The 27,141-nt window shown below is 46.1% G+C and overlaps 2 protein-coding genes across 8 annotated transcripts in view; one reads left to right on the top strand and one right to left on the bottom strand.

The window, feature by feature from the left end:
* MPPE1 (metallophosphoesterase 1) overlaps positions 1-9,922 on the top strand; it is a 53,092-nt gene extending 43,170 nt beyond the window's left edge. For 4 of the 6 annotated variants that reach the window (XM_039217229.1, XM_039217227.1, XM_039217232.1 and 1 more), the window contains 8 exons: positions 991-1,099; positions 3,992-4,095; positions 4,741-4,815; positions 6,680-6,788; positions 6,927-6,995; positions 7,081-7,203; positions 7,978-8,118; positions 9,100-9,922. In XM_039217229.1, the coding sequence (XP_039073160.1) occupies positions 991-1,099; positions 3,992-4,095; positions 4,741-4,815; positions 6,680-6,788; positions 6,927-6,995; positions 7,081-7,203; positions 7,978-8,118; positions 9,100-9,273 (904 nt within the window). In that variant the 3' untranslated portion in view covers positions 9,274-9,922. The remainder of the gene's footprint in view (positions 1-990; positions 1,100-3,991; positions 4,096-4,740; positions 4,816-6,679; positions 6,789-6,926; positions 6,996-7,080; positions 7,204-7,977; positions 8,119-9,099) is intronic. The other 2 variants (XM_039217230.1, XM_039217231.1) reach the window with 2 other exon arrangements.
* Positions 9,923-9,930: 8 nt separating this feature from the next.
* The window catches only part of GNAL (G protein subunit alpha L), a 153,294-nt gene continuing 136,083 nt past the window's right edge, over positions 9,931-27,141 (bottom strand). For both annotated transcript variants that reach the window (XM_039217224.1, XM_039217225.1), the window contains exons 6-12: positions 23,428-23,482; positions 22,178-22,251; positions 21,580-21,638; positions 20,940-21,060; positions 18,552-18,682; positions 16,534-16,601; positions 9,931-12,039 (exon numbers count right to left, since the gene is read on the bottom strand). In XM_039217224.1, coding sequence (XP_039073155.1) covers positions 11,893-12,039; positions 16,534-16,601; positions 18,552-18,682; positions 20,940-21,060; positions 21,580-21,638; positions 22,178-22,251; positions 23,428-23,482 — 655 coding nt within the window. In that variant the 3' untranslated portion in view covers positions 9,931-11,892. The remainder of the gene's footprint in view (positions 12,040-16,533; positions 16,602-18,551; positions 18,683-20,939; positions 21,061-21,579; positions 21,639-22,177; positions 22,252-23,427; positions 23,483-27,141) is intronic.

Raw genomic sequence — 27,141 nt, 5'->3', positions numbered from 1 at the left:
TAGAAAACCTAAAAAAACAAAAATAAATGCAATCTCATTTAATCCTGTAACTGTCCACGAGAGTAGGTTTTATTATTCCTGTTTACTAACGAAGAATAGGAATCAGAGAGAGTAGGCAACATTCTCAAGGCCACAGAAGTGGTTAGTGGGTGGAGCTGGGGTGTTAAGCCGTTTCCTGTCAACTTCTAGATCCCTGGCTCCTTTCATTCACTTGTGTTACCAATGGGATGATTACTTGGATGTCTGAAGTCTCTAGGATTTACAGTGTTGGTATTAGCTAGTCTGATTCTCTCATTATCTCCTCCCAATTCTGAAGGCAGGCAGGAAGTTGAGGTCTCTTCAAGAAGAAGTGAAACTTAAAGCCAGATGCTATCATTGTCTTGGTGTGGTGCAAAATCAGTCTACTCGAGGCATCTTTGGAGGCTGTGTTAATTCCTTCCCTGACTTCTGGGGCTGTGATGAGGGATGGCTTCTGGGGGTACAGAGTGTGTGGGGCCTGATCTGTGGGTGCCACACAGGGGAAGTCAGCCTTTAAGACGCGTGGGCAGGGCGACCCCACTCCCTGGGGGCTGTTCCCTGCATTTAATCAGATATGGACTCCGACCCTTCCAAGCATGGATGGGAAGCAGAGGTGGGGCCATGGAAGTCGAATGGGACCGTTCGTTTCAGTTTAAAAAATTTTTATATTTAAATGTTTATTTGAGAGGGTGAGAGAGAGAGCATGTGTGTGTGCATGAGTGTGTGCAAGTGGGGGGATGGGAAGAGAGAGAGGAGAGAGAATCCCAAGTAGGCTCTACACTGTCAGTGCAGAGCCCAGTGCAAGGCTTGAAGCCATGAACTGTGAGATCATGACCCGAGCCCAAATCAGGAGTCAGACGTTTAATTGGCTGAGCCATGCAGGCACCCCTCAGTTCATTTTTTAAATGGCCATAAGACTGATCTGGCCCTAAGAAACAGACTGATGCTGTACTTTTTCCTGTTGGCCTCCAGGGAGTGGCAAATGGAGAGAGCCTTCCAGACAGCTCTGTGGTTGTTGCAGCCAAAAGTCGTCTTCATCCTAGGGGACATCTTTGATGAAGGGAAGTGGAGCTCACCCCAGGTAGGACCCTGTGATCTGGGCATCCTCATCCCATCCTGCTTTCAGCGTGCAGCACAGGAAGCCCAGAAAATTCATGAAGCAGTATCAGTAAGAGTTGGAAGGTTTGTTCAGTACCAATATTAAAAAGGTATCGTCTATCTTCAAGGTCATTAGGATCTTTACCTAGCACCAGTCTTGAGTTAGGCAAGCTAATCTTAGACAGTGGACCCTTAAATAATGCCAGGTTAGGGGTGCTGACCTTGTGCAGTCAAATATATTCTCCCCAAATATAACTACTAAGAGCCAGGTATTGACTGGGAGCCTTACTGTGAACACAATTGACGCATATTTTTTATGTTACATGTATTCTATGCTGTATTCTCTCAATAAAGTAAGCTAAGAAAACGAAATGTTACTAAGAAAGTTATAAGAAGAGAAAATGCATTTATAGTACGGTCCTATCTTTATATTAAAAAAAAATCCACAGATAAGTTGACTCATACAGCTCAAACTCTTCTTGTTCAAATGCCAATGATATTTGTTTATGTAGGAAATAGGTAGTTTAGTTAGACCTCACTTTGTTGGAATGCCTATTCCCATGATCCTCTCAGAAAGGGAAAAAGAGGCAAGGTGGATGTGAAGTTACTTTTCTTTTTTTTTTTTATATTTTTATTTATTTCTAGGAGAGAGAGAGAGAGACAGCGTGAGCAGGGGAGGGTCAGAGAGAGAGGGAGATACAGACTCTGAAATAGGCTCCAGGCTCTGAGCTGGCAGTCAGCACAGAGCCCGACGCGGGGCTCGAACCCACGAACCGCGAGATCATGACCTAAGCGAAAGTCGGACGCTTAACCGACTAAGCCACCCAGGTGCCCCGTGAAGTTACTTGTCACCAAATTACAGAATGCATATGGAAATATAATTGGACTTAATGCTCTTTTATTTAACCACGAAGTTATGAGAACTGTGCTATTAAGCTTACTTGCTACTCTTCTTGTTCTTTCTTCTGAGGGAGAGGTGCAGAAGGAGCCGTGGGGGGTTGGTGTGGCCGCCGCAGGGGTCCCCATCCGGCTGTTGAGGAGGCATAAGCCTTTCCATAACCAAAGAGAAAGGCTGTTCTCACCCTAGCTGTCAAAATAGTTGGCTATATTATATTCCTGGAATTAATGAAAAAAAAAAGAAAAAAGCTCTTTTGCTGCTTAGTTGAAAATGTTTAGTCACAAGTGGTTTTTAGAAGGGATCGGGGGGGGGTGGGATATTTAAAAAAAATTCCAATTGGCATTTCCCAGGATAATCCAGAAGGTGAACAAAGAGGGTCTTGGTCTGGATCTGATAGAAACCCACTGTTTATAAGGTTGCCTTGTTTGTTATAATCTAGCCTATAATTAGATATGAGATGATGGAAATACTATATGCCCCAAACAACTAGTTATAAAATGAGGTCGCTTTTGCAAATTAAGGGTGGCATTTTATGTTTTATGTTTTTCTAATTTTACTTTATTCTAACTTTATTTTTATTTTTTAGTATTCTTTAAAAAATGTTTATTTTGATAAAGTGAGTGAGGAAGGAGCAGAAAGAGGCAGAGAAAGAGAATCCCAAGCAGGCTCCATGCTGTCAGCTCAGAGCCCAATGCAGGGCTCAATCCCATGACCCTGGGATCATGACCTGAGCTGAAATCGAGTCAGACTCTCAACTGACTGAGCCACCCAGACACCGCTATGTTATTCTAACTTTAAATATTATATGTTAAAGTGAAGTCTTTGTAAATGTGTCGAAGGACTCTGTATCTAGCATATTTCTCTAGCATGGGCCTTATTTAAAACTTTAAGGATAAAGTTAATTACTATTCAACTAAGTATTGTCTTCCCAGTGTTCCTCCAATTGATGTTTTTAGGCTTAATAAAAGTCAGAATGATACTAACATAATTCTCAAGCTTTAATAGTTAAAGCAAATGTCAGGGGCGCCTGGGTGGCCAAGTCGGTTAAGCATCCAACTTCGCTCAGGTCATGATATGCGGTTCGTGGGTTCGAGCCCTGCGTCGGGCTCTGTGCTGACAGCCAGCTCAGAGCCTGGAGCCTGTTTCAGATCCTGTATCTCCCTCTCTCTCTGACCCTCCCCTGCTCACACTGTGTCTCTCTCTCAGAAATAAATAAAACATTAAAAAAATTTTTAAAGCAAATGTCAGAAGAACCTTGAAGAATTTGTTGGATTTTGTCTTTCCCCCACATCCCATCCATTCCCACACCCACAGTTGTAGCCACAGGAAAATGCTGAGAAGAACGGCGTTCTCATCCTTGTCTTCGTTGAGACACATGGATTTACCTGACATTTCCTAAGAGCCTCTTCTTATAGTATGTCCAGATCTGGAGTGATTAGCAGCCTGGAATCCATGCATGGGCTTCAGGGGATCTTTTCAGGGGGTCTTAAAACAATGGATGTATGAATCAAATATTTTTGAGGATTGCCATCTAATATTTTAATACAGGGGAATATCATTTAAAAAATTTTCAATGTTTGTTTATTTTTGAGAGAGAGTGCGATCGAGCAGGGGAGGGGCAGAGAGAGAGAGTCTGAAGCTCTGAGCTGTCAGCACAGAGCCTGACATGGGGCTCAAACTCACGAACCATGAGATCATGACCTGAGCCAAAGTTGGATGCGTAACCAATCGAGCCACCCAAGCGCTCCTGGGGGAATATCATTTAATTACAAGTTGGCATCCGATTAAATAAAATATTAAGTCTTGGAAAAAGAAGTATGACATAGAATTGGAAATTCTAAGTTCTACATTAGCTCCATGAGCATCTGATTTGGACAGGGGAATTAACTTCTTACCATCAGAATACAGAGCCCATGTTTTTAGCCACAGGGAAGGGAGGGTTCTCTAGCTCTCAGCAGTGACTTGTTTTTTCCACAGGCCTGGGCGGATGATGTGGAGCGGTTTCAGAAAATATTCAGACACCCACGTCAGGTGCTGTTGAAGGTGGTTGTTGGTAACCATGACATTGGCTTCCACTATCAGTAAGTAGTTCAGTGAAGCATTGCACCCCGAGGGCCATCGTTAACTATGACTCTAAACCCGCTGCCATTCTGGAGGAAGCCTTACCTGTGCCGTGTGGGGGACATTTGCTGTCCTTGAAAGATGTAAGCACTGGTGCATAAACTCCACAAGGGCAAAGATTTTTGCCTTGGCACGTGTACACCCTTAACAAATCTCCCCTGAGTAAATGATTTGTATGTGCCCTTGGGTGATTCTAAGTCGAAACTTACATTTAATGACCAATTATTTTCTTTGGGACTCCGAAAACAAGACCATTTCGACTTTTGTAAATAGCATTTATGTTGTGCTTACGATATGCCAGCCTGTTTTAAGTGCTTTACTTCCCTATCTTAACTCATTTACTCTTTCCAATGGTCCTGCTATTTTAACCATCGTGCCAGTGGGGAAACTGAGGCTCTGGGGACTAAGGCATTTGCTGTAGTCCTTAGAGTCACTCAGTGGTGGAGCTGAGATTTGCACCTGATAGCCGGGGCCAGCTGGAGCTCTCACCTCACAAAGCTAGTCCAGAACTCAAGTCCTGAGTTATTTCCTGTGTTTATGCTAAGTCTGAAGAGGTCCATCTTTGGCTTGCTCTGAAAAATGTTCCTTTTTACAATTGAATGCAGGATGAGCACATACAAAGTAAAACGATTTGAGAAAGTTTTCAATGCTGAAAGGCTGTTTTCTTGGAAAGGAATTAAGTGAGTATTATCTGTGAATTAAAAAAAATTTTTTTAACGCTTATTTATTTTTGAGAGGCAGACAGAGACAGAGCAGGAGCAGGGGAGGGGCAGAGAGAGAGGGGGAGACACAGAATCTGAAGCAGGCTCCAGGCTCTGAGCTGGCAGTATAGAGCCTGACGCAAGGCTAGAACCCACGAACTGTGAGATCATGACCTGAGCTGAAGGAGGCTTAACTGACTGAGCCACCCAGGCATCCCTACTTGTAAATTCTTAAGAAGCCCTTCATTCCTTGGAAACTTAATTATTTAAGGAACTGTCTTCCTGGGTCATACCCAGCTCTGTATGTCCTGGTTTACAGCTTCTGATGAAGGTGCCACAGGCCTCATCCTCTCTGATGGTGACCGTCAGAGTCAGCAGCCTGGCGGACCAGCCAGCCTCTGACTTTGCCCAGCCACTTGAGGCCATTGTCTTCCTGTGTCCGGTGTCTCTGGATGATAGAGATTCCATCAGGCCACTTTGTAAAGGAGTATATTTTATTTGTTCAAAATGCAACTGTTTCCCTTTGTAAAGGATACTGTTGAGGTTATGCTGTCCCCGGGTTGGGGGCAGGTGTGTCCCACTATGCTGTGTAGCTGTGCTCCCTGCCCCCACTCCCATCGGCCTTGGTCTGTGCATGAAAGCATCCCAGCCCTTTTGTTTGACCACGAATGAGCACCAGCTCCCCTTCTGTGGGGCCATCTTTGTGCCGTGTCTGGACCCTGTCAGGTCCGTGTGTGTGTCTGTAGCACAGTAGAGGAGACCATACATGTTGTTCTAGTTGCAGACCTAGTGGAGAAAGAAAAGGTGGGAGAGGAAGGCTCTTCCTCTTTAGGTCATGGCCCCCATGGGTGTCTAGCACTCATGGCTTTGGCCGTGGCAGCTCACTGGGCCCGTCTCAAGACATGGTCTCTGACGCTCCCAGAGACCAGGTCGGGATTTCTCTACAAATGCTCGCTCTTTCCCTCCCTTTGCCTGTAAGACTGAGTTTCTAGTAGCTTCCTTTCCTGAGTCATATGAAGACTTGACATACTTGTAATTCTTTTTCCCTAGGAGTAGAGTTTAGGAAACTTTAAGTGCACTGACCATATTTCAGATCATTTGGTTAGTCAGCTCCTTCTCGCTAAAATTCTTTACATTTCAAACAGACTTACGCCGGGTGCCTTCTTCATGCCCAGTTGGTATGCGTGTGGGAGATAAAAGCATATTTAATGGGAATCTATAAAAATATAATTAAGGTAAAGAGGTTGTAAAGGGCAACCATAATTGACTTTATCATCACCCTGGTTTGGGATTATCCATACCGGTTAGCTCTGACCTGCAGACCCCCTCCCTCCCCTGCCTTGTTTGCTGAGTGTGCAGATGCTAGCGAATGTTGCCTATGGTTCACTTTATGTAATAACAACAGTATCTAACACCTACCCAGTACTTCCTAGTGGCAGGCTTGGTCGTAGCATTTCATGCAGTCCTTACCATGAGTCAGTGGCGTGGGTGTGCTATTATATCCCTGTCTTTTCAGCTGACGCACAGAGGACACGTGGCCAGACATGAGGCTCAGTGGTAGTCTGACCTCAGAGTTTGTGTGATCTGGGATTTCTGACAAGTTCAAGGTTAAAAATCCTCTTATGTCTTAGACTCCACTCCCAGTATAATGCTGTTTTGTTTTCTTAACATTGACTCGTACCTAAAAACATAGATTAGTCGAGTTGAGATTTAAAGCTGTTCTGAGGCATGTTTTTTTCACACCGTGGGTGCCTTCCTTTTGCTTCATGGGAACAGCATTGCTAGAAGACAGTGCACGGGAAGCCCCGTGGCCCTGACTCTCTGCTTGCTCCCTCTGTCTCAGTTTTGTGATGGTCAACAGCGTCGCCCTGGAAGGGGACGGCTGCAACATTTGCTCTGAAGCAGAAGCTGAACTCATTGAAATTTCTCGCAAACTGAATTGCTCCCGAGAGGTAGGAGACCATCTGAATGCACAGGTGCTTCTGTTCTGGCATCTTCTGCAGACGTGGTCGCTGCACTCTGTCTTGGCCACCTCGCAGTTCCCTCTTCCCTTCCCACCGCTCCGAGGATGCTGACTGATTTCTCACCAGCAGGAACATCGCTCCAGCCTGTGCGGACATGAGCAGCCGCTGCCCGCGTCAGCCCCGGTCCTTCTGCAGGTGAGAGGGGAGAACGCGGCTCCGCATATCTGGTGGGCAACCCAGGGCCTCCTGGTCACATCTAACCGCCTCTAAATCCTGGCAGCATTTCCCCCTTTACCGGAGAAGCGATGCTAATTGTTCTGGGGTGGACGCCGCACCTCTGGAAGAGCGGGGCATCCCCTTTAAGGAGAGATACGACGCGCTTTCCCGGGAGGCCTCACAAAAGGTTTGCGGTGGGCCCAATGTCCCCCAACAGACAGACAGACAGACAGCTGTCCCAGTTAGCCCCCTGAGGGAGGAGGGCAAGGCTTGGCCAACATCAGCTTTTCCCATCACCTTTTTGTCCCTCCCGCACCTCGCTCAGTACGTCTGTTGCCTAGTATCAAGTTAAGGACATCCTCAGCTATTCTCTCTTCCAAGTTTTCGCCAAAATTTAAATGTATTTTGAAATGTGAATGGAACTTAGAGTTAATTTGGGGGACTTACTTTAGATGTGCTTACTTATATGTATTTATATATTATACAAATTTGTATTTATGTAATATATTTAAATTATAACATAATTATAATATATACATATACATATTTTTATATTATTTTATAAATACATTGTAATATAAATACTTCAATTATCATATATAAAAATATTTTATATTATTTTATAAAAATATAAATATTATTTTATAAAAATACAAATATTTATACCATATAAATATTTATATCATATAAATACATATTTGTATAATGCATGATATGCTCTACCATGTAACAAAAGACAAATATATTTATCAAAAAAATTTATAAAAAATTTATAAAAATATAGAATCTGGGTGAGGATAGATTCTCCCTAAAAGCTTGAGTTTACTTTTGATAGGATTTTAAGGAAAAAAAATGAAGCACCGTACCAAGTAGGGATTTCATGTTTCACTTAACAAATACGGGCCCCAGTGGGCCCCGTCCGACCACTAACCACCTGTTGCTGTCCCCCCGGGTGCGGCAGCTGCTCTGGTGGCTCCGGCCGCGCCTGGTGCTGAGCGGCCACACGCACAGCGCCTGCGAGGTGCTCCACGGGATGGGGACCCTCGAGATCAGCGTGCCATCCTTCAGTTGGAGGAACAGAAACAACCCCAGTTTCATCATGGTAATGTGGACGTTTATTTTCATCTGAAAGCTTTCATATAAGTATTGAAATCAACACAGTAATCAACTATTTAATTGCTGCGATCCGTAAATACATACAAAAGCTGTAAATACAAACTTCCCCTGCTCCACACGCGCGCTTAGTTTCATACACTGACCCCTATCTAAACACCTCCCTGGGGACAAATAAACTCGGCGTTGCTCCTGGAGGGGTTGGGGGTGGGGGGAGCATCTTACAAAGTGTCTCGTCTCCAGAGACAGCACTGATCTCAGATCTGAGGCTCTGTGTTTTTAATTTTCTAAGGAAACAGGATCATGTCTTCATTAGCCATGTCTTATGTTCCAGACATGCCAGAAAAAGGCCACGGCTCTTGTAAGTTGACTGATTCAAGATCTCTCAGTTAGTGGCCATCTGGTGTTTATTTTACCCAGGTCATAATGCTTTTATGTCAGGTACTTTTACCTCATGAAGAGATGGGGAATGTTTTCAAATTCAAAGTAAATGAAACTGTTTCCCAGTGCCACTCTGTGTAGCAAAGATGTCTACAGAAAAACCCATTGAGATGCATTTCCGGTGCATGCGTTTCTGGGTAATAGGTTGCTTATGTTAGCATCAAGCACCATGAGAAATGGGCTTGTGCCCCTCGTTTCTCAATGACCGCTGATGTTAATCTCCGTGCCTCTTACATCTTCATTATGAATGTCCACTGCACTTAGGGGAACCCGCTCTGCCGGGGGCTAGTTTCAGTGGAGAGGCCAGCTCTGGTCTGCACACTGGGAGCCTCCACTCCGTGTCTCCGACTGGTGCCTGTGGTGGGTGTGTGGCTAGTGGAGGCTGTGCCCCTTGGTCTCAGGGGAGGAGAGCCACTTCCTGGCCTCGCCTGGAGGTCAAGGAGGCTGCCTCTCCTCTGTCGTGTCTAAGACTGGTGTGTTGGTGCTGTAGCAGGGCTCTCACCACGGCTTTAATATTCTCACTTCCCAGGGCAGTTTGACCCCCACAGAGTACGCCCTCGTCAAGTGCTTCCTCCCCTGCGAGAACACCGTCCTGGCCACGTACTGTGTCACAGCTGGGTTCCTCGTGTTAGTCCACTTTAAGCTCCTAGCCTCGCCTTTTCTCTTTGGTTGGAACCTGCTCAGAAAACTGAAGACAACGTAAAGAGCAGAAGATGTTTTCGCACTTCTTAACAAATAACAAAGCCAAGGGAACGGAACTCTGGGTAGTGCTCACGCGAGAAGGGGTCCAAGTAGGCGGTCTTTATACCCATCACAGAAACTGTAAATCACGGATGCGAATTCCTGCAGGATAAATAGTTGATTGTACTGTTCTCATGCTATAAAAACAGAACACGTACTCTACAACAAGTCTGTTTTCTCATTTTATCAAATATATGTATAACCAAAGATTGTGTCTGTACAATATGTAAAGGCTGTTAAAGTCTCACTCGCATGCACTACGTTGTCCTTCCTTCCCCGAGATGGAGCCGGCACCTGGGATTCTGTGCGCACAAATACTGGGCTTGCTTCTGTCGCCCTACGATGTGGGCCTCAGACTCCTGTGTATTATAAAGCTGTACACTTAAAATGAAACTACAGATGCCACAAGCAGGAATGTATTGTTTTCACAGACTTTTGTACTTCGTTGCTCATAATGGAATCAGATTTTTAGCGGACTGTAATTTTCTCTCCAGCAGGCCATGCTGTTAAATCTGAATTTAATGCCTGCCCATGTCAGATCAAAAGAAACTTGACAAAGAGCAGGAAGTGGCTTTTGGTACTTAAAAATAAATATGTTTTAATCATTTTAAGCCAGGTTAAATGTGTTCTTCTCTCTAAGTTTGGCTATGTGTTTGAAGAGGGAGTTGAGTTACTGTCGAGAGATCATGTATATAACAATATGCAGCTTTGCTTTTTGTGCCTATGGGGGGTGTGGCTCTTCAGTTCACATTTTACATGGAAAGTGCAATGGAAACACAATAGTTTCCACTTCATGCATCTCATTTCAGATCAGGGTTTTACGAAACAGGGAAGAGAGGTACAGGAATTTAGGGATGCTGACATAAATGATGTGCTTCTTCTACTAATGGTCGACAAGGTTACCCTTTCTTTCATGGAAAAGTAGTATTTAAGTCTAGATGCATTTATAAACGATTACAAAATGCTTACTTATGGAGTAAACTTTAAAATACTAAAGACTAAAGGAAATGAAGTCATGTCAGCAAGGCTGTTCCCTCTGGATTTGTATCGTTGAAATATTTGGACATCTTTGCGGATTTTCTCATGCCCAAGATGACTACCCTCAAAGCTGTGGCTGTGGATAGAATATGAAGCATCACCGCTACAGTGATTTTTGCCTTCTAGCTATTGTACTGTAACTTTGGAGGCCATGTTTACAAACCTTTCAAGTATGAGAAATAGCCATGTATTTTGACTTTGTATTCCACCTAAAGGTTGTGTACTGTTTCTTCTCAAGAGCAGGCAAACGGAGATGCCATCCTTGGACTCTCTTAGGCTAGACACAAACATTGACACCCCTTTGTCATCTTCCTGCTCTTTGTTTACCCAGGAAGCTGTGAGCTGTGGCCCAAGGAAGTGGTTCGAAAACTTTAGAGGGAATGGTTGAACTATTTCCACTCAGGGAACTTGTAGAAAGTCTTCAAATAGGAAAATAATCAAAAGACATATTGTCTGGAGAAAAAAAATCCTTGATTCCTGAAAAACTTGTGACGTTGGTACAATATTATTTGTAAGATGTGAATGATTAATGTGGGTAATTTATACATATATGTGTGTATATATATATTTAATCAAGGATATTTTTAAAAGCACTAACCTGAAGAATATCCTAAATTCTACACATACCACTTTCTTTTGTAGAGCAAGCAGCAGGTAATGTTGACATTTAGCTGTTCGGCACGATAAAAACACATTTCTTTTACACATAGAGCATCATCAAGGCACAAAAATCTACAAGGGTGTTTAAGTAATTATATAAAATAATAGTACATTTTGTGGTCTGTACAGTTATAATAAACCAGCAATAAAACAACAACAAGAATATATGAGGGGAGACTCTTGTCCAAGCATATCAAACTGTAGAGAATCGTGTGTAGACAGGACACACTTTGCAGTGGTGAATGTGCTAGGTTTTCTGCACAGAGTAGGTCTAACCTAATGCCTGAGGTTGGCAGCAACTCAAATCTGACTGAAAAGGGGTTTCTCTCCACCCTGTGACTTGAGGTCTAGCTTCGCCCTTGGGCCAGTGAAGCTCAGAAGAGGCGGCCACTTGCCCACCTGCAGCTTCATAAAGCTGGGATCACAAAGCATGTGGCTCACCGCATTGTACCCCTGCCACTGTGATCATTCTGGATAATTCAGGAAAAAAGTGCCATTTCTCCCCCATCACTGAATGGATGTCTAAAAGGGAGCCTCACCCAGAGGGGTTTCACTGCAGTGTCACCCAAGTGAGAGTGTTCTGCAGTGACACAAGTTGGTGGGGGTGGGGAGGCCGTGGAAGGTTGTGTCCAGTGAAGACAAAAGCTACAAACCAAACCTGAGGGGGAACAGAGGTAGCCAGAGGCTTGGTGGTCACACAGGAGCCAACACAGAACAGGACAGGGCGGCAGCCAGATGAAGCCGGGAACTCCCTACTTTCTACCATGGCTTGGGGCTGACAGATAATCCTGGAATAAATGCTCCACCTGGTAGGGTGGCCAAGGGAGGAGAGGCAGGCGGAGAGAAGGTGCCAGAAGGCATGCCCACCTGCCCCAGGGCTGCCTCACAAGAGTTCGTACTGTTTGAGGTGCATCCTCTGGATGATGTCGCGGCAGTCATTGAACACCCTGCGAATGTTCTCGGTGTCCACGGCACAGGTGAAGTGTGGGTAACAGTAATGTTTGCCGTCCCCTGTCGCTGTGCTGATCCTCTGGAAAAAAAAAAGGCCATCTATGCTGTGGGGTCCTGGCCACCACGCCCAGGGGTACATGAGAACACTGCTGCCACTCCATTAATTCTTGGAGAAGAATTCAGCCAATACTTTGATCAAAGACAAGAGGAGCTGGGGTTGTGACTGTTTAAATACTGAACAGCCTGCTGGAAACTCAAAGAATGTCACACTTGTCTCCGGCCACAGACGCTTAGTGTTCAGTCGAGACAGGATATATATTTAAACGACAGTCTCTCAGAGAAATCAGGGTAGAATTTTCTAGAATTGAGTGTCAGTCCCAAACCAGCTCTGTCCAATGGAACTTTCTGCACTAATGGAAATATTCTATATTTCCCCTGCTCGTATGGGAGCCACTATCACTAGCTGATGCAACAGAGACTGGATTTTTAGTTTTATTTAACTTTAATTAGTTTACGTTTAAATATCCACATATGACTAGTGGTTCCGTGTGGATGGCACATCAGTCCTGCTGCGCCCTTCTCCACATACAACTTGAGCATTTCCTGGGGTGTCCCTGGGTTAGCAGTGGGGGGCTCCATGGGCTTTCTCCCAGAGGAGGAAAAGCATGACTGATGAGGATTCAGGAGCACATCTTGGAGGGATATGCACATGTGCACTGGGAACCTAAGTGGGGCAGTGTGGAGAGAGGCTGCCATGGGCTGGTGTCCTCCCCCACCAATTCCTGTGGTGAAGCCCTAACCCGCAGCACCTCTGAGTGTAACTGTATTGGGAGACAGGATCTCTTTTTTTTAATTAATTAATTAATTAATTAATTTATTTATTTATTTTAAATGTTTTATTTATTTCTAGGAGAGAGAGAGAGACACAGCGTGAGCAGGGGAGGGTCAGAGAGAGAGGGCATCACAGACTGAAACAGGCTCCAGGCTCTGAGCTGGCAGTCAGCACAGGGCCCGACGCGGGGCTCGAACCCACGAACCGCGAGATCATGACCTAAGCGAAAGTCAGACGCTTAACCGACTGAGCCACCCAGGCACCCCAGGATCTCTTTTTAAAGAGGTAATTAAGGGGCACCTGGGTGGCTCAGTCGGTTAAGCGTCTGACTTTGGCTCAGGCCATGATCTCGCGGTTCGTGGGTTCGAGCCCTGCATCGGGCTCTATGGTGACACCTGAGAGCCTGGGGCCTGCTTCAGATTCTGTTATCTCCCTCTTTCTGCCCCTCTCCCACTTGCTCGCTCTCTCTCTCTCTCAAAAATGAATATTACAAAAAAAAAAGAGGTAATTAAAGTTAAAATGTGGTCACATGGGTGGACCCAAACCCAGTAAGGCCGGTGTCCTCATAGGAAGAGAGGAGATTGGGACACACACACACACACACACACACACACACAGGAAAGGCCATGTGGCAACACAATGAGAAGACACAATGAGAAGGTGAACATCTACAAGTCAAGGAGAGAGGCCTCAGGAGAAACCAACCATGTGGACATCTTGATCTCAACTTCTAGCCTCCAGAACAGTGAGAAAATAATGTATAAGCCCCCAGTCGGTGGTGCTGTGTTATGGCCTCCCCAGTGGGTGAATGCAGGGATCACATGGAGCTTTCTTCCCATAGGCGCCCACAGGGATCCCTGGTCAGCCTCCTCGTCCCCCATCCACGCCCTTTCATGCAAAGCATCTTGGGAATCAAGATGAGACCCCTGCTGGGCTGGAGTAAAGCTGTTCATCAGGTTATGAAACTCCTCCTGGAAGCACAGACTTATTTTTAGCAATAGTTAGGCTTCTCTTGAGCAATTACAATTTTTAAACAACTTAAGGACACTGGAAGGTGTAGGGTAGTATCTTTGTAGCCCTAAAGCATGGGGTGGAAGAGCCGCCACACACACGGAGTGGGCAGATGAGAAACGGGCTTTTTTCTGTAATGACTGAGCAGTCTGTCCCTGCCTGGGGCAACAAAAATGTCAGGCAGAGTCATTACAAAGGTTGTGGCAGTTTGCTTGTCTCCAAACACACTGATTTCCATTTTAAATGACAGCAATAAGCCTGTCAAGGAAAACTAGGCATTTCCAGACCGTGCTCGACTGGGTCCCCTGGCTACTGCCCATCTCTGAGGTCCTCTCTCAGGAGATGATGTTCAAGGTTAAAGAAATCAGAGGGGAGCTCATACAATACCAGGAAGAGAAGCCTGATTAAAGCATACAGGCTTCTAACAGATGCCTAAGGCATCAGGGCACAGGGTGGTGACCTCATGCTTGCCACCTTCTGCTTTAAAAGGCTCGGTGACGCTTGCCCTGGAGGACTCTCTGGCCCAGCTCTGGGTGTGGGCTTGCAGGGGTTGCCAGTGTGAGGGACAGGACCGCTTGATGGTGGTGACTAGGGGAACACGGGGGGCTGACCACCTGGCCCTCCGAGCTCCTGGCTCCTGGCCCCCTACGTTCTGAGTTTCTCCTGCTCTGGGGACGATTTGAGTTTCTCCCCGTCATGGGAGGAAGTGACCCTGACTGGGACAAACCTGGTGGTCACTACCCTTCTCAGGTGATGACATTTAAGGAGAATGCTCAGACAGCATGTGGCCGTTTCTTACAGAGGGGTCCTTCTCATTATGCCCTTGCCCTTCTCTCCAAGCTCACCCTTATTTCCTCAAGGCCAGGTCCCCCCACAGACCTCTCCATCTCCATGTATGGCCTTAATTCCCCACCCCGTCTTGGGGCCCTCTATCCCCAAAGTTATTGTTTCTCCTGAGTCTGCTCCTGTCCAGATTCGATGCGGTTAAATAACCGTTTCTGTAACCTGCCCCTGCTGTCGTCTAAGTCTGGGGTTAGGACTTCCAACTCAAAACCTCCTCCCACTCACTGGCCCAGGCAAATTTCACCATAAAAAACCCCTAAGTCAATAACCCCCCGGCTTTTATTTCCCTGACTTGCAAACTGCGTACAAGCCAGATTTTGCCCACTGTTAGAGAATAAAAGGTTTCTTTCCAACATCAAGTGGTGGTGACACGGCCATTCATTTGGGGGGGAGGAGCTCTGTTTCTAATCTTTAAATGCCTCATAAGCACACTTAGTTAACTTTTAGTTCTCATTAGGACAGCTTTTTTTTTTTTTTTTTAATTTTTAATGTTTTATTTATTTCTAGGAGAGAGAGAGAGACAGCGTGAGCAAGGGAGGGTCAGAGAGAGAGGGAGTGACAGACTGAAACAGGCTCCAGGCTCCGAGCCGGCAGTCAGCACAGAGCCCGACGCGGGGACAGCTTTTTAAAAAAAATTTTGAGACAGAGACAGAGCATGAGCGGGCAAAGAGAGAGGGAGACACAGAATCTGAAGCAGGCTCCGAGCTGTCAGCACAGCTAACAGAGCCCGACGTGGGGTTCGAACCCACAAACTGCAAGATCATGACCTGAGCCGAAGTCGGATGCCCAACCGACTGAGCCACCCAGGTGCCCCTCATTAGGAGAGCTTTGTATGTGTCTTTATATCTTATGGTCTTGCAAGATGCTCCTCAAAAAGGGAGCCTGTGATAAACTGCAAACCGATTTGCCTCAGTGAAGAGATTTACAAGGCACACCAGCATCGCAAAGGTTCTGGAAAGTCTGGCAATGGAGAAATCTGTCTCGCTTTATTTATTTCCCAGATTTACTCACCGCAGGGCCCTTTCCCCGTGCCACCTGCCCACCTCCTGGGAAGCACTGCTCCTCAGAACTCACCCTGGGGACTTGATTTCTTATCTTTGTTACTTTCTCACTCAGTGTAGGATTTCAGCGGGCAACCAATGGGGGGCCGCGGTGGGAAGAAGACAAAGAGGTTCGCCTGGGGAGTCAGTAAGGCACCTGATCCCCATAGAGATGTGAGACGGACTGTGGGAACATCCCTTCTGCAGACCGGGCTGATTCTCACCTCTCCAGAAGCACACACTCCACGTGTCCAGTGCTGTTTGGTCACTACTGGGAAAACGTCCTCGGCTGCCATGTCAAGCTAGTAAAAACTCACAGGCGCTACACAGGGCAGGTTATTCAAGGGAATATGTATGTGTTGGGTGAAGAGTGTCTGGGAGTTAACTGCATAATGCTTTCACTTTTGATGTAAATTTGAAATCATCTCAAAATAAAAAGTTAAAAAAAAAAGAGTGAGATCTGAATTTGTCTAAATTAGCCTCTTGGTGGTGAGTGAATGGAGGGGGAGGGACACCCAGTATGGGTACTGCTATTTCAGACTCTGCTAAAGGTCTCTTTCCTTTTAGGAAAACACAAGTGACCACAGTCTGGCTGGCCTCAGTGCATTCTCTGGGGCTTTGTGCTGTGCTCCTTGTTTTTGCTTGGGCGCTGTGTGACCTGAGGTGAGAAGCCCAACTTCTCTGAACCTCAGTACGCTCAGTGGTGAGATGAAGTAATAATGCCTTTCCTCATCTCTCATAGTTTGGGGGGAGATTAAATCAGATCATGAAAGGGTAAGTGATATGCAAATTTTAAAGAACAATATAACTCTAAGGTGGTAGGAGAACGAAGAAGAAAACTGCTTACCAAAAACAGGTCTCGGATAAAGAACTTGGCTCGTGTAACCTTGGGATCTTCTCCTGCATCTGGTGTTGCTGTAAAAATTACAAGTGGAATTTTGTTGAAGTGATGAGAAACAAAGCTACAACTCTATGGGAAATAGAGGAATTACAAAGTAGGGCTGCCGTACACGCCCAGCACTAAAAGACACGCAGAGCAAGGTAAAAAGCTAAAATGTAATTTCATTTCTCTCATTTAGTAGGTGATAAAAGTTTTGGTTTTGTTTCTGGTGATGAGGGATGACTCCCACTGAGATAAAATGAAAGCATGTCACTGAACGCTAACCAACCCTACAGCGGCCAACGCCTTCAGAGCTCCCTGGAGAGAGAAGATTCCAGGGGCTGTGGTTTTAGCAGTAGTTGTGCTCATGTGGTCTGCATTCTCTTAGCCTAGTACCTGGGGAGGCCTGCCCTTCACTGTTCCTACCACGGACTCAGGCGCTTGGAGCCCTTATATGAAATTGACTGTAGTAACCTGATTCTTCTCCCATGCGATTCCAAGTTCCTAAAATCTGGGCTTCCCTGCATGGTCTCACCGCTGTTTTCCTTCTCTCTTGCAACTACTAGGATTATATGATTACTCGTGCTGAACAGGTGATGGGGAATTCTACAGGTGCTGAGTCTGCCCTGATCTGCTTGGCCCAGGGCAGATGCCTGAGTGGGCTCAGTGCAGAGGGGAGGGAGGAGCAGGCCGAGAGAAAAGCACAAGATCCCCTGAGGGTGTGTGTGGGAGGAGCACAGGATCCACCAAGGGTTGGGGGGGAGAGAGCACAGGATCCACGGAGGGTTGTGGTGGGGAGCCTAGCTTGTAATATTTTCTGGCCAGGCCACGTTTGGCCTCAGCATGTGGTGAGATTAAGTCTGTGTTGGTAGGGATCATAAGTAAAGTTGTGGTTGTGTTTCAGAAAGATTTTGGCAGAAATTCAAAGAATGTTCTGGAAACCTGAGTGAGCAGAATAAGGGAGCCTGGGCAGGATGCTACCTTGACCCGATCCAGAGCTGAGAAGTGGGGAAGGAGGGCCAGGACCAAGACAGAAAGGAGGGAAAGAAGGACAAGCACGTCACAGGGGACGCTTTGTGTCCAGAGTGCGGGGCTAAGGGCCTGGCTCGCTAAAGGCCGTACTCCAGGGATGAGAGGCACCGCAGGCTCTGCTGACTTCTCTTAGGCCAGGGGCTTGCCGCCAGACTGGCCAATGTTAGCACAAGGATGACGAGTTTTCTTCATTTCTTACCTGAGTTTCTAGGAGAGTCCCTTTCATTCTGCTTTATCTAGCTGGGGGTTCAAATTTTTAGAAGTGGTATCATTTCACTGCAAATAAACTCCTGTACAAGGCGGCCCAGCGTGTGCTGAGAACTGAGGAGCCGCAATTGGAAACAGGTGTGCTCTGGGCCAGGCCTTCCAGGCTTTAGCACTGAGAGCCCTCCGCCCCTGAACCCTGCCCCTGATTGGCCAGGTCACCCTTGATAGTCAAAGTCATTGCTGGGGACAAGACAGGTGTTGGCTGAAAGCGTGGGCTTGGGCATGAAGGTTCAGAGGCTGCCTGTCCTGGCAGGCTCCACCTGAGTGACCTTGAACAACTGACTACCTCTCTCAGCTCACTTTCCACAGGAAAACATGCAAATAACAAACTCCCACGTAGGGTTTACAGTGAGAGTCAAGGTCGACGTGAAGGGCTGACACAGTTCAGGGCAGACCCAACCAAGACCCTGAGAGAGAGAGAATTTAAGCGACGTACACCCAAAAGTGCCCTGTCTCCTACTGTGCAGTTTGAATGGAAAGTCAAACCCTGACATTTTTACCAATGGAATCCTAAATAGGACATTTTAATACTCTAGCACTTGAAGGTGGGGGCAGCAGTCCAGAGAGTGGATGCACATTAACTGAATTTCCTGAAGTTTCATCACAACTGTTTGAACTACAGTTACAGGGCTATTGAAAAAATAACCGATTCTCTTCCTGAATCAGAACTGGTTTTGAAATCTTACCATCTTCGGGAACAGTATAATTTGCGTACTCTGGGAAATAATCTTCGATTTTTGACTTCCCTGCCAAGACTTTTTCTGCCAGCATATCCTGTTTGTTCAAGAACAAGATGATAGAAATGGTCCGTAACCACCTGAAAAGAGAAATAAACATACAAACTTCACATCCGCTAGTATGTGGAAGTATACCTCTAACAGAGGAGGTACTCAGTGAAAAGAAGAGCATTTCCGTCTTCCTGAAATGTAAAGGATCTAGAATGATATGATGTACCAATCTTGTGGACGCCCACTTCATCTGCAAGCGAGACATGCTTACAATAAGTCAATCTTACAATAAATAGAGATAGTTAATTTAGCAGTTCAGTATTTTCTAATTCATCTTTACTGGGAATATAAATTTAGTGGTACCAAAGCTAAGGTCTATTTATGGAATAAATACACCTGCAGTTTTACTAAGGAAGGGTCAGAACACTAGAAGTTAGAGCGATAATAACAACAATAAAATACATGAGTCATTAGCTAATCGCACAGAATGTAATTTGTAGCTTGAGTCAGAACAGGCTGAGTTTCTTCAGAGGTGGAGCAGGATATTGCCTGGACATCAGTCATGAGTTAGGGGAGGGGCTTAGTGACAGAGAAGGTTGGAAAGTTTCTCTCTCTGTTCTCCTAAACAGACACTGAGAACCGGCTTAAGATGAACTCAGTATGCACATCAGCAAGGCCTTTGTAAATTCTGTTATTTCAAAGGAATCAAGCTGATGATTAGTGTCCAGGAATCTTACTATGAATTAGAAACACAATCCATTCTTCCTCAAAGTGGAACTCGTTTTACTATTCCTTGTTATGAAATATATGATGCTGGTAAAAATGAATTTTTAATTATAGAAAAATACATGAAAAAAATCAAATGTAATTACACACAAAGGCAAATATTAGAACTGTTATGTTTTTACTTCCAGGTTTTTTCCTGTTCTCAGACATTTATAAAATAAGATCATGGTGTTTTTTAATCTGGTTTTTCATTGAACAATACTGTGGTCATTTTCTCATGTGATTGTGTGTGTGTTTACATATATATTTAAATTTAAATATATAAATTATATATAATTACACAATATGTATAAGTATATAATATGCATAAATATATACCTTATATATGTTTATATTTACATAATATGTATAAATATATAACTTATATATATTTATATATAAATTTAAAAACATTTTAAGGTTTATTTATTTTTGAGAGAAAGAAACAGAGTGTGAGTGTGAGGGACAGAGAGAGAGAGAGAGAGGGAGACACAGAATCAGAAGCAGGCTTCAGGCTCTGAGCTGTCAGCACAGAGCCTGACGTGGGGCTTGAATTCATGAGTGGTGAGATCATGGTGTGAGCTGAAGTCAGACACTTAACCAACTGAGCCACCTAGGCATATATAAGTTTTTAATGACTCCAAAGTAGTCCTTCGTATACTCAGTATTTCCTTTTTCTTTCTCATTGGCTGTCTTAATACTGTGTTACTGAGAACAGGTATTAAACCCTTGATAGAGAAATACTTTTCTGATACCCAAATGTTTTGCAAGGTCAGCTTATGTTTCCTATCTTCTTTGGTGATATTTCTTCTTAAATAGTTCAGAAGACACTTTGATTTATATATATATATGTATGTATGTATGTGTGTGTGTGTGTGTGTGTGTTGTGTGTGTGCGTTTGGTGGGTGTTCCTTTCTAAAATAATCATCCCTTTGCAATAGTAGCAGTTTCAAACATGATTATGCTGTGCCTTTGACCTGTAAGGGATCTTATAGAGATCATCTAGTTATTTGTGGATGGTACTTTCTAAATTTTAAAAACCAAGCAAAACCAGTTTTGGACTCTCGATATAATCTTGAGCTTTCAAAACAGATATTTAAGTTTTCTTCCTTCCTTCCTTCCTTCCTTCCTTCCTTCCTTCCTTCCTTCCTTCCTTCCTTCCTTCCTTCCTTCCTTCCTTCTTTTAGAGATGGGGAGAGGGACAGCGAGAGAGGGAGGGAGAAAGAATCTTAAGTAGGCTCCATGCTCAGCACGGAGCCCGATGTGGGGCTCAATCTCACAATCCTGAGATCATGACCTGAGCCGAAATCAAAAGTCAGTTGCTTAACTGACTGAGTCACGCAGATGCCCCTTAAATTTTCTTAACAGAGCACTATCAGAGCTTCACTGAGGACTACTGCCCATTTTAAGTGGGTCTATACATGAGATGGACCCAAATAGATCCTGCTAACAGTTTTGGATTTATCAGTAAGAAAAGAATGAATATATCTGGAGAATAAAAATGAAAGCGAGCTGGGTGGTATTTTTAATGAAAGAAAATTTGCAATCCAGAGGCACAACTGAATTTCTTATTTTTATAACCTGTTGTTCCAGATGCTTTCGAAAAGGTCCAGGGACTCTCTGAGCCTGTTGGTGTTGTTATCCTCCCGAATCACCATGTTGTAGCTGCTGCAGGCCGCGACATAAATGATAGCCGTGACGTCTTTGTGGGAGAAGAGAGAAAAAGGGAAGCCCCTTAGTTAGATAGAGAGCCACTGTGTGGTTATGATCAAGTACATGTCCAGCTGCTACTCATGTTCACCCCGTGATTCTAAGAATGACTGAAAGAAGCACTGTGTGTGTGGTTGTTTCAGTAATGTACCTGTATGAGCAAATGATAAATGTAAATTTGGGATGCTTAAATTCTTTTTTTTATTAAAAAATTTTTTTAATGTTTATTTTTGAGAGAGAGAGAGAGAGCACAAGCGGGGAGGGGCAGAGAGAGAGAGAGAGAGAGAGAGGGAGACGCAGAATTCGAGCAGGCTCCAGGATCTGAGCTGTCAGCACAGAGCCTGATACGGGGCTTAAACTCACGAACTGTGGGATCATGACCTGAGCCAAAGTCAGATGCTTAACTGACTGAGCCACCCAGATGCCTCGGGATGTTTAAATTCATTATGAGGTTCACATTTAAGGCATTTGATATCGGATAATCTGAGCTGATTCAAAGCACAGAAATCACCGTTAAAGCACTGGATCCATTTTCTTCTCTCGTCCCTCTGGCCGCCGACATCAAACATGCTGTGGAAGAAGGACAGGACAGGATGACTGGGGGCGTGACACCTTGGTGCTGCTTTCCTTTGCGGAGGCTCCCGGCCTGCAGCACTGCCCCCTGGTGGCGCCCGCAGACTGCTCCGCAGGCTCTAAGGTTCTGCCTGACCTGGGACTCCACACCCAGTTATTTCTCAAGGTCGCAGCCCTCACCCTGTGGTCACCAGGTCGGCTTCGGCCCCTCTTCTCAGGGCAGCCTGTGCCGGGCATCCCCCTGCCTGAGCGGCTGCTCTGTACCTCCCCAAGTGTCTCTGGATCTTTCTCACCTTCTCAGGTGGCTGTGGCTCCCACGTTCCTTCTGGCTCTAAACTTACTGCATGACCTTTAGGGCCACAGAGTCTGTATAGACTTATCCAAAAGGGCAGCGAGGCACATTTGGGAAGTCTGAAGTCCCAGAGCCCAGGAGAGGAAGGCCGAGCTCCCCAACCCCATCAGGATGCCAGCCGGGGTGGGGGGGGGGGGTGCATCCTGCCCTCGCCTCCACAGCAGGCCTGCTGTCAACAACTTACTGAAAGTTTACTTTGTCCACTTGGAATCGGGTCTCAAAAATCCCTGATGTCAGAACTCTGCATCTGAGAAGGTCCTGAGAACAAGAAGACAAACCAAGTGGCATCACTGTTCTCCTTCAGGAGGAAAGCCCTGAATGCAACCATAATATCGGAGTTTTTCAGATGACCATCTCTTCCAATCATAAGAGAAACAATGATAATTAAACAGACAAATGCTCTGTCTCACCACCTCCCCCTGCCCCTCCCCCCAGCAGAAAGTCACAATGAATATATTGGTTTGGTCTTAGAGACTTAATAGCTGTGCTTTAATTTCCTTTAGTAGGGTTTTTCTTTTTTTCTTTTTTTTTTAATTGATCACTTCTGCAGATACCTCTGTGCCTCTCCTGCAACTGTTAAGAGACCCCGCCGTGCTCTGCTGCTGCACCTACCTGCAGAGCCGCCTGCTCCGGGGGCAGACCTTCTGGGTGAGAAACCAAAGGCTTGGATGGTTTTGAGCTCTTGGGGTCAGTCTCACAGAGAGATGGATTTTGGGGGCAGAGAGGAGCTCAGGCCTTCAGGTGTGGCAGAGAGGAGAGAGCCGCCAGGAGAGGGCCCACCGCCAAGGCCCTCCAGGGGACACAGACACTGTGGGGGGGGGGTGTTGGAGAGGCTGTCTGAACGGAGCCCCCTAACTTCCTGGCGTTCACTAGCTCTCGAGGCTGCTGGGAGGCTCCTAAACTGAGCAATTCAGGGTTCTCCAAGTCTCTGCATGTGCCTGAGCGCCAAAGGTTTCAAGGGGCACAGGCGGTCCCTCTCTGTGACTTATGAACGTGCAGTGGGACACGTTTATCCAGCTCGACCCAGACACGACGCTCTGGGGCACCCTGGAGAGTGCGCGTGTGATATGTAAGCCAGGTCAGGGCCCAAAGCAGAATGGGCAGAGTTTGCTGGGGAAGCACGTGTTTACTTTTCTGCTGAGGCTCCCAGAGGCACGGGAGTGGTGCATTCCTATTCCGCAGGGGAAATTACTTTGATGCCGGCAGTTTAGAAATCTAGTAGGTTTTAGAGAGCTAGGTTGGGAGGCACAGCACAGGGTCTGGTAGATACACTACGTGCATGCGCAGGGACAGTGGAAACGGTTTGCAAGAAGTAGCTGTCTTATGGATTCTCCTCTCCTTAATGCCCATTAAAATAATCAGTGAGTGATACTTGGCAATTCTTTTAGTCTCACGAAGTTCACCCAGGTGGCCGCGGGCTCCCGCTTCACATACCTGGTCTGTGGGTGTGTAGTCCACCAGACTGACGCTGTCGATTCTTTCCAGGAAGCTGAAAAGAAAGCCAGCGTGTGCTCAGAAGTGTTGTCAGATGGCTTTCTCCTGGGCTGAGGGCTAAGGGAATGGGATAGTCACACAGGCCTAGGAGGGCAGGGACAGGCAGAGAAGCTGGGCCATGTTCCCCCTTCCTTCCCTGAATACGTGTCCTCCTAGACAGCAGAACTTTCCCGATTGAGGGCCTGACGCTGAGCTAGCTTGCTTTCTTTCTTTTTCTTTCTTTCTTTCTTTCTTTCTTTCTTTCTTTCTTTCTTTCTTTCTTTCTTTCTTTCTTTCTTTCTTTCTTTCTTTCTTTCTTTCCTTCTTTCTTTCCTTCTTTCTTTCCTTCTTTCCTTCTTTCCTTCTTTCTTTCTTTCTTTCTTTCTTTCTTTCTTTCTTTCTTTCTTTCTTTCTTTCTTTTTCTTCCTTTCTTTCTTTTCTTTCTTTTTTTTACCTCTGCCTTCCCTCTTCCTTTTTGCCCACCGCCCTAGAGTCGGGGGTGAGGGTCTACTCAGAAACTAGGAAGGGGCACGGGGTGTCCTTCAAAGCCAAGCTAGCAGCAGAAGCCCATGTAGCAATGTAAACACAGCGTGGGAGGTCAGAGATGTTCCTCTGGTGTAATGAGTTCCTAATAAGAGCCAAATTATGTGCGAGCGTGTGCGTATCAGCAGGTTTAATCTGGTGTGTTCACTGGGAGGGACTCACAGAGGAAGGGAGAAGGAAATGAAAAAAAAGGAGGAGAGAAAGGAAATGACATTGTAGGTGCACATGAAAGAAGACATGGACTCAAGGGGCCCCGTGGGCACTTGCTGTCTCTCCAGAGAAGTGCCCTGTCCATCTTGCACCTTGTCCATCTCCTCGCCAACTTTGCTTTATTCTTCTGTGTGGCACTTGCCACGGCCCAACATGAGTCACATTTATTGTTTATGTTTATTATCTATTTCTTCCTCCAAAACGTGAGACCCCTAGGGCAGGTCTTTGTCTTGGTGGCCCAGGTGTCCCCAGCGCGTAGCGCAGGCCTGGCCCCTGAATCTTTGTTCAGTGGATGGATGTCTGCTTTGTTCCTCCTCCCGTAGCTGGGAGACGTAAGTGAGCAGGTGGCTGAGAGGCCCGGCCCACCATGGACACTGTGGGGATTTTCAAGACAATGGGATGACCTGGGGACTGGTTACCTGATGAGCAAGGACTGGCTCTGGACAGAGAGGGGGAGCAGGGGCTTCAGGGGGAGGGAGGACATACAGGAGAAGGAGGGGACTGAGTGGCCCCTGGTCTCCTGGCCGTGGGTGAGGCTCCAGCCCTGGGGAGAGTGAAAGGGCCCTGGACTAGGGGACACGGTTGACGTCCTTGCCTGCCCAAGCCTGGAAGGTTTGGGTTCCATTACTGGGCCTTCCCCTAGTGCTCTAAAGCTTGTAGGCATTTTGCACAGTGCAGGATGCTGTCACCTGCCCATCTCCCCGCACCCACCTGTATGGCAGGCCCATAAGAGACTTCCAGCCTGGGCAAGAGGGAGGCCTTCTTAATTCCCTTGCCCCTTGTTATCTTCTTCTGCCTGGAGAGATACAGAGAGCCCCCAGTGGCCCGAGAGGGTGGCCTGGTGCTGGGGTGACATGTTGGGGGCTCTTCATTCCTGCACCCAGCTGCTCCTCAGCCAAGGCCTAGCTTAGACCTGCAACAGGGTGCCCCTGGTGGCAGGTAAGCCACACACAGAGCATAGGAAGGGGCTGGAGTGGATCTGCTCCTGTTAGGAATGTCCATTCAGAGACAGGAAGTGATGGGAGGACAGCGTCAGGAATTAGGTCATTTCAGCTGGAGGACAGGGCCAGCCCCACGCCTGGATGGCAACAGTGGTGGCGCTGGGTGGGTGTGTGACTGCACTGCCTGCCACAGCAGCAGTCAAGCGTCATCCGCAGAACTATGGCCAGGTGACAAGCCTGCTGAGAAGCCAAAGGGACCCCGATCTGCCTGCGGCCTCTCTGGAGCAGGCACCGCAAGCTCTGGTAGGTGTTGCTGTGTGCCTCTCAGAAGATGGGTGAACTGGCGGTGGGCAGAGCTGGTCCCTGAGCGGGAGGAGGTCGGACGGGGCGTAGACACTTATGCAGGTGGGGCAGGAGGGCCTGCCTGGGAGCTGGGGAAACACGGGAGCCCCAGGGAGGGGCCTGGCTTGCTTGAGGCCTGGTTTGAGAGCCACACTGCAGTTTGGCTCCGTTTTTGCTGGCCTTGAATTTGGTGCGGTGGAGAACATCTAGGAAGTACACACCGAGTTCCCGACCATCTACTGGGAAAGGAGCGGAAAGACTGATGGAGTGAGACAGGTTTCTGCTCCTGGGAAGGAGGCTCTGGTCTGTAGCCCAGTTGGCTGGGTCCGGTGGGGAGATGAGTGCTGCGCCCACACCACGTGGGCTACAATAATTTGATTCAGAGATGGTCTGTCCTCTCGGCAGGAGACATTTAATACTGAACATGTGATACAAAAACCAATCATCTCGGATGAAGGGGCTAGAAAATTAACCTAACTCTGGAGCCTTTGGGTATAGTTAGAGTTTAGGAAGCAACCAATTTCAAACAGGATGCAAGGGGGTGGAGGTAGGTGGGTGAATTAATTCAGATGGTAATAACTAGTATAAGTAGAAACAATGAAATGTGGTTAAAAAAATACATCAAAAGATCTCGATAGATGTGATTAAAGACTGCCTTCCAAAGGAAGCGGTGGGAGTACCTTACCGAACGCTATTAAAAATACGTCGTTCTGAGGTGCCAATGACAAAGGCAAAAAGATGTCGAGTTCTTTCCCATCCCTAATTTCCAGGACGGATATTCAAGGTTCCACCCGGCTCTGGTACTTAATGTTCTAAGTGAGACCCGAGAGTCATCGGCGAACATTTCCAAGAGTACCTTCTGCACTGTTACTGACGCTGAATGGTTTTCTGAATTCATGCATTTCAAATTTGTACAATGAAAATAAAATGTGAAAATTCCCCCCTTGAATGTGAATGCATCCCTCAGTTCTTTGAAAGACCCTCTAAGGCATAGAGGAATGAAAGAAGAATCTACACTAGTAGATTTCTGCCAGGCTTTTGCCTTCATCTTTGGTTCAATCAGTGTATTTTCCAGAATGTTGGTAGAAGTACTTCAAATTGGAGCTCCTAAGCTAATAGCTATAGGAAGCTGAGTTTTAAAAGGGTCTTCTAAATGGGGCACAGAATTTCAGATGACTACATTTTAAAAGGTTAGTAAAATTATCTTCTTAAATATGCCACTGCCTCTTAGGTGGAAAAATTAACCAGATTTAAGAATCGACCTTGGGGACCATTCACTCACTAGATATAGTTGCAAGACAGTACCAAACTATAATGATAAAAAGTCACCACTGTGATATGCATGCTATAAAAAGTAGCAAAAAAGCAATTTACTCCCCCCCTCCCCATTATTTCCTGCTACAGTTCAGGATATTCATGCTTGCAGAAACACTTTCACGCTGTCCATTTGGAGCCCCCTTTCTGCTTGGTACTGGTACGAAACAGCAACTCATTGTCCTTCTCAGCTGTTGTCTGCTACCCCACTGTAACTCAAAAGTCACAGAGTTCTTGTGACCATGGAGCTGATCATGAAGCGCGACAAGGGAGCATGAAAAGATGAAAACTGTTCTGTTTAAATACCTTTAAACAATGAGATCTG

This window comes from Hyaena hyaena, unplaced genomic scaffold, assembly GCF_003009895.1.
Source record: "Hyaena hyaena isolate Hyena2069 unplaced genomic scaffold, ASM300989v1 scaffold_673, whole genome shotgun sequence".
Lineage (NCBI taxonomy): Eukaryota > Metazoa > Chordata > Mammalia > Carnivora > Hyaenidae > Hyaena > Hyaena hyaena.
Note: the sequence above shows the minus strand (reverse complement) of the source record. Positions and strands in the feature narration are given on the sequence as shown.